Here is a 15,935-nt window from a genome sequence, read left to right as displayed (position 1 = left end):
CCGCAGATCAACAGATTTAATAACATTTATATAATTTAGAGTACTGACTGAATTGAACATCCATGTCTGGAATTTCATTATGTACTCTTCTTACACTTAGCAATCTTCAAATTTACAAGATCATTTCGAGATCTATATACAAATTACTTACAGTTTATATAATTTGATAAAACATTCCATTGCTTTATATCTTTACTTGAGAAATATAGCTTGTGGATAACATGATTTATGAAAGCATGATGATTTTTTCAATTTAGAGCTGCTATATTCAAGAAATAATATTATAGACATGAATACATTACCAATTGTGAATGAAAAAGTTATGAATTGTTCCAAAATGTAATAATAACATCATATATTCCAAATAAATACATAGACACAAATACAAGGATATACTCATAATAAAATGAAAATACTCAGGGCCGGTTTCCGAGCTCGGAATTTGGCTAATTTCTAGACTTTAAACAGCCTGGAGTCAGAAGATTTGCTTTCCGAAACGGGGCGTAGTCGTAGTCATTGTCATAGTCACGTTTGAATTAAATTTCGAAAAAACTATAAAATTGAACACAAATTAAAATAAAGAGAAAATAGTGAGTTTCAGCTATTTTGAATTATTTAGGAATGTTTAATTTCGTCAAGGATAAACGTTTCCAATTTTAGAAATGAGAAAATAAAAACTGTCATGAAAACTGCGACTATGCCTCGTTTTGGAAAGCCAATTTTTTGACTCCAGCTGCTAAAGTCTACAAGAAAAATAAATCCTGAGCTCGGAAACCGGCTCTTATTGTTGGCAACTTGAAGTAAAAGAGGTAATAAGGCCTGTACGAGGGAACGGGTGCATAAGATCATTATGACAAGAAGTTGATATTCTATTCTGCTGTTTGTAGTTTGAAGTAGTGAATGAGAAAGAGAAAGGTCATTAACAGGTCATTTCAACCATGTATACTGATACTTTATCAAGCATTAGTTAAGCATATTATGTTCTCAAAATATCAAAAATTATTCATGTAAGACGTTGATGACTATAATGGTCAACGTAAGTAACCCATTCTCGCTCGAGATATTTCCATTTAATAATTCTACTTTTCCATAGGAAAAAGCATCTGAAACTGTAGCAATAAATCAGAGGCTGAGAGTCATGTTTCCAGCCAAGTTTGCCGGCTTGGGCAATCTGCCACATACACAGGCTATTGATCATTGCCTAATGTTGAGGCACAAGCATTCATAGCAACAACACTCTAAAGTACTGCACTCAAAAATGCGCCAACAAAACAAGAGACCCTAATCTATTTCAAGTTGTTCTCATTCTGGAGAATAGCTTTTAGCATTCTCACCCACATCAACATTAGGCAATGAATTGTTAACTATCAAAAATTGATCCTAGAGAGCTCATTTATAGTTTATTTTAGGAATATTATTTTTGTTCTGTATATTTTTCCGGTAATATGATTTGAGAAAACATAATTATCATCATTATTATAATGTCTGCTAGTGTGGTTCACACTAGCGCTACTCCAAAGCTTATGGAAGGAATGAATTCTGTATGAGAGAATAATGATTGAATGCTGAAGCATTTTTTCATCCATGAAAGAACCTTTTAAAAACGTTTATAGCCTACATCAATCATATACTTTAATTTCAATATTGATTGATCAGGAAAAAAATGCATAATGTGGTCATGTAAGGCAAATTTGAGATTTGTTTGATGTTAGGAAATGGTGATGTAAGTAGTCAAAATGCATGGCTTAATTAAGCAAGCGGTGTGGGGCGGAAAGGGGGCGTAAAGTTGGGAATCAGGCAGCCAATAAATACACTCCAGAGTAACGGTAATTTATTTCTAAGGATTAGTCAGAGACATTGAGTTTCAGCTCGAATCACCTCAACTTTAAACGCAAAGGTAATTTCTCAGCTTCACAGATTAGTTTCAAGGGAACTGTTAAGACGGCAACCGCTCCACTATTCGGTCTTCCTAAATCACAGACGCTCGCTTGCTTCCAGTAGCAACTCACTTGCACCCTGCTTGCACTCACTCCTACTAAATCGCCGCTTACACATACACAGATCACCTGCTTCGGCTGGCTTCAACCTCCTACTCCTCCTAATCATCTTCACCTTTACCTAATTCTGTGGCTAAAATAATTATGTCTGTCGATACTACTTCTACAGTGCCTACTATCACGTCCTTCTAACTTACTATCAAACTTATAAATTGATAATCTACATAAAATATAAATGTCATTAACTAACTCATCAACAATACATGGCGAACGAAGGAAATTTAAGACTAAAAATTAGAATGAAAATTTTCCCACTGGAGTTCAATTAACGAAGCTTCAAGAGAAAATGATAAAGTGAAATGGAAAGATTTTTGTGTTCATTCCATTCAAAAAAATCAGCAACTAGGACAAACCTGCAATTTATATTACTCTCTATGTAAATGCTGTTGGTGATTTAGGTGATCAGAATGTACAATATGAAATAAATTTCCAACACAAATATAAATGGCTAACAATAATTGGAAAGCGAAAGAAAAGCGTTTACTACAACACAAGGAGTTGATTTCGGTAAAAAAAACAACTAGCCTGAGCAGATTATGCAAGAGCTGGGCTTTGTCCACGTAATGTTCAACCACAAAATGACAAAGCATTCGAAATTTACAGGAGTAGTATCCAACAGGTAGGTTTGCATTCACTGTTTCGACTGTGAAGCTTGGTTCTTTTTTCCCCTTGCATACTTTTTAGTTTTTTTACCGAAAAAAAATCAAAGTCATTGTTGATCTGAATCAACTAGGCCAATACTTGGCAATTCGGGGGACTCCAAGAGGTCAAATTTGTGAATAACATAACTTATTTGTTAAGATAATGAATATTTACTACGATTTCAGCAGAATGATTACTAACTTCATTTGAAATAATAAAACTTTTGTATTAGAACAGTTGGAAAAGGTCTGGTTTAGTTTCTTTGCTGTTCCAATACGAAATCATTTGAATATTCAATATAATATTATTATTATCGAATTTTGATTAATTGAACTCAGATCCTGTACCTTAGGCTAAAAATTGCAAACCTCACAGAAAATAAGGTATTAATCGCCAAGGTCAGCAAGGGTAAACTGACTCCATGATAAATCACCATTAATTGTACACTTGACTTTAAAGCTCCTCATAACAATCATAAAATTTCCAAGAACTCGCCGGAGAGAAAACACTGTGGTGAAAAGAAGAGCAGAAATGAAGCACTCTACTTCTGCAGAGACAGTTAACGATTTCTAGAACTAATTTCCAGAGATTTCAAGAAGAGGAGGAGCCTGTATTATTAAAAATGGCATAATAATAAAACAGCAACAAACTTCACTTGCGGACTGATGTAGAGGGATGTGGATAGGGAAGGAGTGATGGGGGGGGGCACAGAACGAGGCAACTTATCCCGCAGCCACCCCTTCACCCATACTTCTCTTCCTTTCCTCTTTTATAATACGTCTTAAGCTGCGGGCAAAGTATAATCTGCGGAAGAAAATTGTGTGTTCGAATTTCAAGCGGGGAACGAGTACGATTTACCTCCCCCCTCCAAGCCCCTTGCAAACGGGGCATTAAACAGTGAGTATGGACGAGGGGAAGGTGGCAAAGTACACGTACAATTCCGGTTGAAACGGAGTCGAAAGTAAAGTTCCTGCTAAGCTTCTTCCCTATCATCGTTCACCAAGGAGACTGGAGCTAAAATCCCTCCAGGTGGCAACAGCTGCACCGGTGATATAATTCCCCCTCCTAACCCTAAACGAGACTCGTTCGTTCTGCTTGATCCCACTCCATCCCACCATTGTGATAATTAAAATTTTATGAACAATGTATTAGGAACGTCTTTGGGCACAAATTTCTTGCCAGCGATTTACTTTCGGCTGCAAAATTATTGCCCGCGTTGCATAAAAAGCAGTGAGTGAGTCAGCTGGATGCGACGAGCCGCAGGCTGCTCGGCAAACTCAACAATCAGCCAACACAAACACCCCATCGTACTGTACACAATGAATAACGGAATAAAAACGAAATTTAGTAGGAGAAAAGACCTTTTATTCAGCGCAATAAATGCTTTGTTCCGCCAATTGCTTTTTTATTTCTATTTCAGAGAACGAAATCCTTGGATTCTTTATATATTTTCACTGATAAAGTGAGAAAGGCGTGTGATTATCAGATTACTGGGTGGATGTATTCAATTTTTGACTTTCACATTTACCTAGTTCAAATTATTTTTGAGTAAAATACAGAGGGATAAATAGTATCAACTTTCTTAATAGAAATGTTTTTGAAATTAATTTCTTGATTGGCAATCAGGAAAATAATAGTCTGACAACAGACCTGAGCCAGCAAGGTCACTTGATATTATTACTATTATTGAAAAATAATAAAGCTCTTGATAACAGGAACATGATTTAATATAAATTGAGAAAAGAGAACTCAGTCCGGTTACTCAAGGGATTTCGTGGGCACTTCGTGAAGATAGAAACAGACCCAAATATTCTGATTCTAGGGTACCTCAGGATATCCGAACCACTTGATGCGCATTTGGGGGCCGCGACTGGGCCGCGTAATGGTTGATTCAAAATGACGTATCCAGCATTAATTATAACGGTCATAGAATGGTTACCATCTATGCTAGAGACCTCTAGTAAACGCGAATCGAATCACAATGAACTATTCTACAAAGTTTGTTCTTACACTTTTCCACCTAAAACATGATTTTAACCTACAAAAATGCACTTTTTAAAACATTCAATTTTCCACGACAATTTTTTCTGAATAACTACTTTCAATGACAATTTTGGATTTGAAGTGCCAAATAAAACTTCTTCGAAATTGAATTTGTGATCTATTCCCGTTTGTTTCAAGCTTTTATCACCTTTTGTTCTGGAGTTATGATTTTTTTATGTCATTCTAGCCGCTGAGCCAATAAACTATCATTGAAACAAAACTATAAAATCGATTTTTTTCACGACTACTTCATGATAAAGACTTTAAAATCGTCTCAATCTCTTCGTTACAACCAGCCAAATAAGAATATTGATGAGAAAGCAACGAATATATTTTTTATAATTGATAAATTCAAGATGGCGGTCATAACTGATAAATTCTTTTATATCGATTTCTATTCAGTTACAGTGAGAGATATCGGATCGATTCTACCACCAAAGTGTTCATAACTACCCAAAATATAATGTTCTAGATATTAATCTCATTTTAATTACTCTTTCCATGATCAATTTAGTTTCAAAAACTTGGTACATACAATAATTTCTTCGGACGCGAAATTTCACTTTCCACTGTAAATGTATTCACAGTGTACATAACCTACTATTACTGAGACTGTGTTGTAGAATATTCCCAAAGCTTCAAAATGACATCTAGTTGAGGGCTGTAAGTCCATTTTTCACTTCTGGAGCGTTATTGGAAAAAGATAGAACTTTATATCCAAAAATTATTGTCATTGAAAGTAGTTATTCAGAAAAAATTGTCGTGGAAAATTGAATGTTTTAAAAAAGTGCATTTTTGTAGGTTAAAATCATGTTTTAGGTGGAAAAGTGTAGAAACAAACTTTGTAGAATAGTTCATTGTGATTCGATTCGCGTTTACTAGAGGTCTCTAGCATAGATGGTAACCATTCTATGACCGCTCTAATTAATGCTGGATACGTCATTTTGAATCGGCCATTACGCGGCCCAGTCGCGACCCCCAAATGCGCATCAAGTGGTTCGGATATCCTGAGGTACCCTACAATTAGAATATTTGGGTCTGTTTCCATCTTCACGAAGTGCCCACGAAACCCTGTTTTTGAGCCATAAGAAGTTGGACTGACTAGTAACGACAGAATACTAGAGGAGTATATCAAAACATTGACTCCTTAATATGTGCAGAATGGTAGAAGAAATACATGAATAATGATATTGAATGTTTCAGTTCAATGGAATAAGGTTCATTTAAAAGAGCCTCAAATAGATTAAGATAAATATTTTGCTGTTTTTGACAAATCCAGCTAATTGTGGGAATATTTTACAGGCAAAGTATTACGCAATGGCATAGTGATTCAGCAATGACCGAATGTGATAAAAATCAACCACAATAAACTTTGATAAGGATTATGTGTTTTCTTCCCAACGAATCGGGAAAATGTTAACCGATATCACATTTCAACAAAAAAATGAAGGTCAACCAGTATTGGACAATTCTGCTAACCGCAATAAGTATTGAAATAAAAAATACGCGAATGTCGTCGTTGAATGACAAAGAATAAATTTAAAACATTGCCTTAGCTGGTCGCCTACCCACAGTTTGGCCTCTCGGCAAACCCACGAAACAGTATTCAATAATAATAACGATAATGTACACCTTGCGCGAGTGACAAAATTTCGGATAGCACAGCAATACATTTGGGAGCATTCCAGACTCAAACTCAGTCATGATCAATAATGGCGGCCCAAGCCCACGCAATGCAAAAGCAATAACAACATTCTTTCACCATGTTGCACACTTAATTATGCTCAGTCATTTAATAGCACCTACATGACACTTCTCAACCACTAAAACTGAAAACAAAGCGGTGGTCCTATTTTCGACACACTTTATTAGACTATTGTTGAAATATATAATACCTTGCAGAACATTGCACATGTCTTGGTTGAGAGATTCGTATATTTTTGTGCATCAATGCAAAAAGACCGCCTGTTGTTCAATTTATAACAATGAGATCACGAAGGCAAAATAGAATATTTGCAACTAGAAAATCTTGAAGGAGTTTGAGCATTCGATGTACAATGAGAGAATTGAAGGTATCGTTCTAATAACCTATATTAAGTTCTTTATATCGTTCTAATATAGGTTACTGTAGTATAATCTACTGCGATCACGCTCCTTGTAGAATTCTGTAACTTTCGAAAACCCATGTTGTAAATAGACATACTTTATTTACTTACTTGCATAATTAATTATTGATCCATATTTTGATCGTTTCATTCAACTTCAAAACTCTCATTTCAATGATAAATACTACCACTCATCATGATTTACGGATCAACTGTTAGTTGTTAGTGAAAGAGTTACAATCTTACACTTAAGGAATATAAAGCCATATAATCTCATAAAAAAATTGTGAAATTAAATGTGAAGCTTATTATTTTATCCCTGTTTTGCTAGTCCTAGGGCGAATAAGACTTTTCACCGTTTCAATATAGCAGCCTACTTTCTATGCGGAAACTTTTTTGTGATGCTCCACAGCAGATGATGAGAATTTTGTCGGCCAGGCTTTGAGAATTCCTGCCGGTCCGAAACTTTCAGCAGCGGCGGCTGAAATTTCAAGTCGGTGCAAAGAATGGCGCCAGAGAGGAAATTTTGGACGTCAAGCGAGATGCTGCTGTCTAGCTAGTGTGGCAGAAATTAGAAGGAGAAAAGGAGCAGGAGATCGAAAGTCCAGACTTTCGTTCGAGATGCGATTATAAAGTAATTTATCGGAGAAAAGTCAAGGGTGCTCTGAGACTGTGTAATAAACGGCAGCACCGGTAGAGAGTGGGGCGGGCAGAGTTACTCCTCAAATTACAAACAAAGCTCGGAACAAATTTTGAAGCGGTAGGTAAGTCGGCCGGAGGGCGAAGAAAAAAGACGCCGATGAGGGAAGTAGAAGAAAATCAAGAGGAAAAAGAAGTAAAGAAGAGGTTACAGCGTATAGTGGGAATGAGAATGAGAGAGAAAAATGTGGAAAGGTGCAGCAGAAAGTAGGATAGTTAATGCACCCCCCTACAAGTATTGAGTCCTGAGTTTTCTTCTGGGGAGAATTTCCGATCACGCAGTCGAGTAGGTAATGCCACTCGTGTCTTGGCTTCCATACTTCCTGTCCTTGTCTACTCTTACAATTACTCGACGATCCCTCTCGATCCCACCAGACGTGACACACCGACCAGTTCACTCCAACCACCGTTATCAACATACTCAATGAGCTGTCTTTCAAAAATTGTAAGCTTAATCAATCAATAGTTGAAACATGTATCAGCCAATCATCACAAATATAAAAGCACTAATAACGATCACTAATCTTCCAACTTTTCAAGTCAGTACTCTCACTCAGTTCATTCTTACAATTTATTTTCTGTTGAAGAGCCTACCAGCATGCCTAGAAGCAATAAGTAAAGTGGAGTAGTAATGGGCAGTAACAGAAAGCTATCGAATATCAACTCATTTTTTATTATAAAAATTAGTACCGGAAAACCCAGCACGGATCACATTTTCAATATAAAATCATAATTATGAATAATTCGGTCTATTGAACAACCAATAAAACCATAATTTCGATGGTTGGAAAGGAAAATTGATCAATAAAGATTATATTTATAACGTAAATTGAATAAGAAAGATCTATAATTTAAAATAAGAGTAGGATTATGGATCAATACTGGTTCAATAAAGAAAAATAAAATTTATCCACTTTGTTCCACATATTTAATTCAATCTTCGACCAATAAAGGAGGCTGAACCAATGGGTCTCACCTTCACAAACAATATTCTGATCAATTCAAGTCGAAATGGAATAGCTTATAGGCCCAAGTCTCTTACTAGGTGCTAAAAAATCATGAAAATTTTTTTTCCAAGAACCATTGTCTCGGAAGCATAGTAGAGTTTGTTCACAACAACTATCAGAAGTTACTGTTTGTTTTGTTAGTACAGTGGAAGTAACAGGAATCGGGTTAACCAAGACCCGGGTCAACAGCAAAAAAAAAATACTGATTTCTGTGATAAGTAATATATACAATTCTTGAGTAACTTCAGAGTTGTTCAATTTTTACTATTTTCTAATCCATAATAATATGTTCATAGTTGCAATCAAACACTGTATTATAATAAACTTTGCTTATAAATAAATTTTCCCGACACAACATGTTGATGGGATATTTTTTAGATATGACACAGTTCGACAAAAAAATTGGATATCCGAAATGGCTCTCCTACTTTAATTCGGTTGACCGGGACTCTACTACATATATAAAAATGTAGGTATTTAAACAATTTGATTTTGAAAAAAAAATAGAGAATGGACACGTATGATATCCAAAATATGATAAAAAGTAATATGAGGGGGAGAGAAGAGTAAGATAATATGACAACTGCCTTCGGCTGAGCTATCGTTTTACAAACCCACTATGTAGGGGGGATATGTATGGGGAGTATGGCTGATAATAAGCCCGCATCAACAGACAATTGAAGCCAGATGATAATGGGCATGACCTGATTAACCACATGCCAGACACGAGAACGATTGAAATGATAGATCTATTAAGAGTCTTTCAGAAGAAAAGTTGAGGTTTTGAAAACTCCAAGAATTCAAATATTATTTAACATATCAGCATTCTACGAGATTAAAAAAACTATTTCGGCAAAAGAATAAAACAAAAATGACAACATAATGTACGGTTTGAATGCAATAAATGAAACATTTCAAGTGATTTTAGTTTTTCTGAAACTAGCTATGAACTAATAAATAAAATGCTGATTGAGTGATAATTAATTCTTGCCAGTGATGCCACTTCAGCTCTCGAAAACCTCACATTCATTTCAATAATGTTGTAATATTTTTGAACAACATGTGAAGTAGGTCGATAACAAATAAGAGATTGCTCATTCTATTCAAGTGATGTAGATTTCTCTCGAGAGATTGGTAGTATGTTTTAGTGGAAATAAGGCTTAAATTATATTTTCCCACAAAGCTATTGATAGAACGATGAAAATAATCGAGCAAGAATTGAATTCCAATTTGAAGCCAGAATAAATTAATTGATTTCCTTATAGAAATAAGGTAAGAAATTCTTATCGACCTGACATGACGTGAAGGGAATTTGAAAGAAAAGTAATATCACTATACTTAGAATAAATAAATTCAGCAACACAAAACAGGCACGACTGAGGAAAACGCAATGATTTTTATCCACAAGAAAAATACAAACTTTACCTTGGAAGTATTTAGACTCCTCGTAAATGCGTAGTTAAACTGAGAACTTGAACTCCACTTATCACGTTTTGAAAATCCACTAACACTGACTCGACATACAATACTGTTGGATTCAGTAGGAATAATAATAATCTCGATAAGAATACTTCCCAAACAGAAGGAATGGATTAGAAGTTCTACAATTCCAAGATTTCTTGACGATTTCACGCAAAGCCGGTATAGTAAAGCGACACACTGAAAGTCTAGTAAAGCACGCAGAGCAATACAAGGCAAGCACATAGACAAGCGTCGAGTGGACACGGCACAACTACTGAGACGCGACTGAGGCTCGAACACAGCTGAGAGGCATCGCTCGTCGACGCTCGACGCACTCACTTGCACAAAGAGCATTCACCGCAAGGGGAAACGCTCCCCACTATCATTCCACTCACTGTCTCTCTCTTTCCCTCCTCATCACACATACTCTGTCTCTTTCTCTCCTGCTCAAACAACCGCACAGTCACAAGTGTGCTGATAAGGTCATAAAGTTTCGGGCGTACTGTTCGTTCAGTCATGCAAACCATGGTCACAAGTCACAAACTTAACCTCAAAAACCAACGCAGACCATTATACTTCGTTGAAAAATAACGATTGAAGAACCACATCAACTACATTCTTTCATATCATCACAACACTCTTGAATATTAACTGCTATTTCCTGATAAGGTGGCCGACTCCCTCGTCCATGTAAGTTGGATTGTTTCGCTGTTCAAGTATCCGATATAAAAGCACACACATTTTTATGGACCCGTTACAACGGTGATGCACGACCAGAGGTGCCGTGAGATGGAAAGCTAAAATTGAAATAGGCTACTTCAAGCTTGTTCGAAAAAATCAAATCTAGAAAACAGACGAATGGAAACATTATTTGGTAAGTTGACTAGTCCTCAATTTCAATGAATGATAGAAGACGAACATACTTTCAAAAGTTCTCAATGAATTGAAGTATTGTAGTTTCTATTTGTAATAATACCGAACTTTGCGAGAGTAGGCCTACAGTCGTTCAATAACATGTGATAAATTCTTCTAAATATTAATACAGGGGAAATATACTGAGTTAATTATAGCGAAATATGGAGCAAAATTATAGAAATATGTTTGAACTTATACTGATCAGTTTTTCTATTGAAATAATTAATTTTCTACATTAATACTTCAGGCCCAAAATTTCAAGTCTTCTCGAACTTATAAGAAAATGATCTGAAATAATACAAACCCTAGAAAAGGCACTTTTGATTCTATCAAAGCAAAGCAGAGATTACATTCTATACTATGATAAAGAGTATGTACAGATTTTGCTGCTTCATGGAGTTCATCCAATTTCTTCACCAAGTTGCTCAAAGTTTGAACAAAACCAAGCAATTGGCAAAGGATTTCAATTGATGATCCTTCCTCAAATGTTGAGAAAGAATTTACGGTTCAACGTAACAGTCAGTGGCGTACCGATATAGAGTTCTCTATAACATCACCAATAAAATTATATTTCTATTGAGGAAAAACAATCAATAATATTACAAATAGAACTAAGAGTTGATAAATTGTTGATAAAACTGTTCATTTGGGAAAAAATAGATGCATCAAAGAAAGACGATCAAAGGTACCCAAGATACCTCAGAATCTCCAAATTATTACAAATTGATATTTAATTATTATTAAACACCTAGAATCAGCATACCAATCAAGATCAATACCATTTCAAACAACATCATCATTTTCAAAGCAACATACGTTGAAATCGATGCATGACTGCAGTGACAAGGTTGGGCTTATCACAGATCAGTTATCAATTTGAACAAGATTATAAGATTTATTTAAAATATTCTACGAAGAGGAAACGTGGTAGATTAAAAATGTGGAGATATTGGTGAGAGGTTTGAGGCTGGCAAAAGAACAAGCAGGGAGAGATTAGGCAACAATTTTGATTAGCTGAAGCGGCGGCGTCGGCGGCGAGAAAACGGATGTTCACTATTGAACAATGACGGCCGGATTACGAGGGCTTATTTGCCGATATTGCTATGCAAGGCGTTGTCGCCGTGCCGCCCGAAAAAATGAGGACGCCACTACAAAACCCATAAATATTCAAGCGGAAAAGCTGCTGCATGCATGCCATGCAAAGCAAAGCAATATCTATAAGAAGATAAAGTGATCGCTGGAGGCGGATCGATGCTAGTGCTGCTGTGCTGTCCATCAGTCTGCTCTGCTCTGCTCTGCTCTATCCAATCAGTTTCGGTCGAGTATTTTTGTCGTCGTCGACTAAGCTCATTTGAATACATAACATGGCTAGACTTGCACAGGCGCCATTCCATCATGCATCGAGCCAGTGAGGAGGTTGAGGCCAGCTGAGCACACATACATTACAATATGACAATTTTTCTAGAAATAATCTTCATTCTGCAAATGAAGCAAACATAAGTTCTAAAATATCAAGGATGAATGTGATCAAATAATAAGCTTATGGAGTGGAATACTCCAACCAACATGGATCTAGTGTGATAGCAGCAGATATCTACTGCTATTAAGCAGTTTGGAAGATAAAAACCGAAATTCCAAAGTATGTCAATGAGACCACGATCTATTTGGCTAAGTGACATATCAACGGGAAATTGCTACGCTTAAGAGCAATTTTCATTGTTTCGCAACACAATAATACATTGTCAGTTGTCCAATTTTTGCTGTATTGGGGAATGGAAAAGCGTGGTGAATTTGTGCAACTGCAAGCACATGCCGGGTTGATGGCGCCTTGACTTTTGTGCTGAATGCTGTCCTGGAATTCGGCCAAGTCGTTTCGGCACAAGACACACGACCCCCCCCCCTTCGACCCCCAGAGGGCCCCCCACACATGCCTACGCGCAGTAATAGTCCAACTAAACCCCGACATCGACAAGTTCACTGGAGACCGCGCCATCACACTCCAGCTCCAGCTCACACAGGACACAACTTTAAATAAATATGTCGTGCCATTTTCCACCAGAAACAAGCGACTAACTTATACTGCTGCTGACTTGGTGAGTGTTTTCCGACCACTTTATTGTTGCCCTTCATGCTACAAAAGTCGAAAACATATTTCAAGCTTGACAATACTGGATAATTTATTAACCCACGTGATGATCAAACAAAATACTGTCTGCAAAGAAAAAGGATTTCTAAGATTGATATGATATCGAATTATCCTTATGAATTAATTAGTTACTAGCAGATTCTAATAAACTTGATAGTAATTTATACAGTATATAGAGTGTCCTGCGGAAGGTGTATCAGCTGAAGGCCATAGATTCTAAATGAAATTTGCAACAAAAAATGTTCAGTAAAATTCTCTTATATCGACCTCAGTTTTAGAGATAGATTTTTCGATATTTTTGAAATCTTCAATAACTGGAAAACTATCAGTCAAAATCTAATTCTAAGTTGGTTATCTAAGATATGGTTGGAAAGAGGAAGAAATTTACAATAATATTTATCTGATTTGTTCCTATATTGAAGGTTTTTGCGTTCAAAAATGAAAAAAGTACATGCGTCGAGTTCAAAGTCAAATTTCAAACAGTTTGAACGCTCATAAAAAGTTCAAAAATCGAAAAAATTAGATGAATATTATTCGAAATTTCTGCCATCTTTCCAATTTAGATTTTGACTGTAAGTTTTCAAGTTATTGACGTTTTACAGAAATATATAGAAATCGATATTTCTCGAAAACTAAGATCAATATTATAGAATAAGAGAATTTTACTTTTTTGTTGCAAATTTCAAGTAAAATCTATGGTTTCCGGCTGTTACACCTCTGAATATTTATAATAATTTATTTCTAGTTATTTATCCAAGTAACATTGAAACATTATTTTATAGATACAGATATGTTGAAAAGTGAAACAGAGAAATTGAAAATTTAATTTCAAATGGAATGGAATATTTAAAATGAAATTCAATACATTTAACTGAAAATGATTCATTTGTTGAGTAGTCCAGAGAACAGGAGTGAATATATTAAATTCAAATTCCATTTACTACACCCTGAATCATAATATATTAAGTTACTTTGAATTTTATGACCGTATATAATAGAATAAAAGATGCACTTCGTAAACTACGAAAAAGATACCTTGGTGAATATGAATAACTAGCTGTAGAATAAGAAGTTTATGGCAGTCATTTCGAAATTAATTTTTCGCCACACTGCACAGAAAGCAGCTGTTTTCCAGTCCCTACGTAGATCTGAAAGACCTTGTTTGCAGACGACGTCGGAAAAGGGTTTCTTTTCCGGTCTAGGCCAGAAAGTTGTCTCTTTCCAGCCGCTTATGGCTGGAAACAACGCGCTAATTATTATTAATTAGTCATCCGCTAGATCGGGCGAGTGTCCACTTTCATAATAAGCTGAAGTCGCCATGATTTTAGTTCCAGTTTCGAATCAAACTAATTCGCTTCGCAACTAGTTTTATTCAATTATTTATTGTTGATTAGTGCATTCCGAATTTTCAAAAATGCTTGAAGATGACTGTGGTATTCCAAGTGAAATTTTAAAAGAATCTGAAATCCTGACTGCAAATCTTCTACCACTAAAATCAAGAGATAGGTACGATAGCTTAACGAGTATTCTTTATTTTGTATTCTTTATTTATTTTGTCAGCAATACCTGTAGTGTGGCGAAAAATATCGTTCGCACCACGGGCAAAAATGTTTTTCCAGCTCTCAATCTTTTCTAGTCCTCGGCCTACGGCCTCGGACTTGAAAACCGATTTCGAGCTGGAAAAATCTCATTTTCTGCTCTAGGTGCGAAATATACTATTTCCATTGATTTTAAGCAAATATTATCTTGAGCTTCCACTGGGAATACTCAACACTCCAGTGAATTAATCATTACAGTAGGGTTTGATAGAGCTGGTGCAAGATGTGCAAGCATTCTTACAAAATACTCTAGTGTTGGGATGAATGTAATAATAAAGTAATTATCGCAAGCAAAAAGATTTATCAGCTGTGAAGAATCTAACATACATGATGAAAATTACACTTCATATCTGACAGTTGTGAAGGTATGAAAATTGTACTGTGCACTTCATATCTCTCCTGTTCATTTCACGGCGAGTTGACCGGTTAAGACTAATAATTAAACTGCACTGCGGGAAAATGTTCAACTAACCAAATTGTCGGAAGAAGAACTTTACAAATAGCAATTTCAAAAGAACCGTGTTTTTCTAATTCAACTATAGACGATCTATATGTATGGTGTGACTAATTCCTTTCAGTAATCATAGATTCGACAAGGTGAAAATAGCCATCAAATGCACAACAGTACATATAGCAGTACAAAAAGTATTTGAGAAATAGTTCGGTATTATAAATTTCCGCACCAGTGAGTTTTCCGTAATGAGGAATAGATTCAAAGAAAATGTTATAAATCCATAATGTTATATATCCAGGCCTATCTCAATTTGCTACCATGAAGGAGTTACAAATGCGTTATGGAGAAAATCGTTCAAGAAGAAAAAAATCAATTGATTAATAAGCAGAGAATGCTTCATAGAAACTGATAAGTAATTATATTATAAAATTGCCAACTAATAGTTTCAAACAGAAAATCAAGTAAAAAGAAACTTTTCAATGTTTGTTTCCATTACGAACTGCTTGTTAATCATTACTTTTGAACAACTAAATTACAACATAGCAGTCAGGTATTTATAAATAAAAGCTATTAGCTTCTACTTACATTTGAGGAGCGTTTTCGGACACTAGGCCCTTCATCAACACTCAGGGTTGACTTCTATGTCGTAATTTAGTTGCTCAAAAGTGAAAAGAAACTATAAATATTCAGTGAACAATAATTTACTTACGTGAAAAGAAGTGCAAAAATGTAGAAATATCCCTTTTTTCATGCTCTCTTACCTGCAAAAAGAAATGAAATTTTAGTACAAATAATTTTTTTCTCAATT

General features: G+C 35.6%; 1 protein-coding gene across 47 annotated transcripts in view; it reads right to left on the bottom strand.

Annotated features, from left to right (window-relative positions):
* LOC111044278 (muscleblind-like protein 1) overlaps window positions 1-15,935 on the bottom strand; it is a 586,938-nt gene that overhangs the window by 243,629 nt on the left and 327,374 nt on the right. For 11 of the 47 annotated variants that reach the window (XM_039424204.1, XM_039424198.1, XM_039424170.1 and 8 more), the window contains exon 1: window positions 9,979-10,383. The exons of 24 other annotated variants lie outside the window; for them this stretch is intronic. In XM_039424204.1, coding sequence (XP_039280138.1) covers window positions 9,979-10,368 — 390 coding nt within the window. In that variant the 5' untranslated portion in view covers window positions 10,369-10,383. Of the gene's footprint in view, window positions 1-9,978; window positions 10,384-15,836; window positions 15,889-15,935 lie in introns of those variants that run through there. 12 more of the 47 variants (XM_039424186.1, XM_039424196.1, XM_039424209.1 and 9 more) reach the window with 6 other exon arrangements.

The sequence above is a fragment of the Nilaparvata lugens genome, chromosome 3, assembly GCF_014356525.2.
Source record: "Nilaparvata lugens isolate BPH chromosome 3, ASM1435652v1, whole genome shotgun sequence".
NCBI lineage: Eukaryota > Metazoa > Arthropoda > Insecta > Hemiptera > Delphacidae > Nilaparvata > Nilaparvata lugens.
The sequence above is the reverse complement of the archived record's forward strand: the minus strand, read 5'-3'. Positions and strand labels throughout refer to the sequence as shown.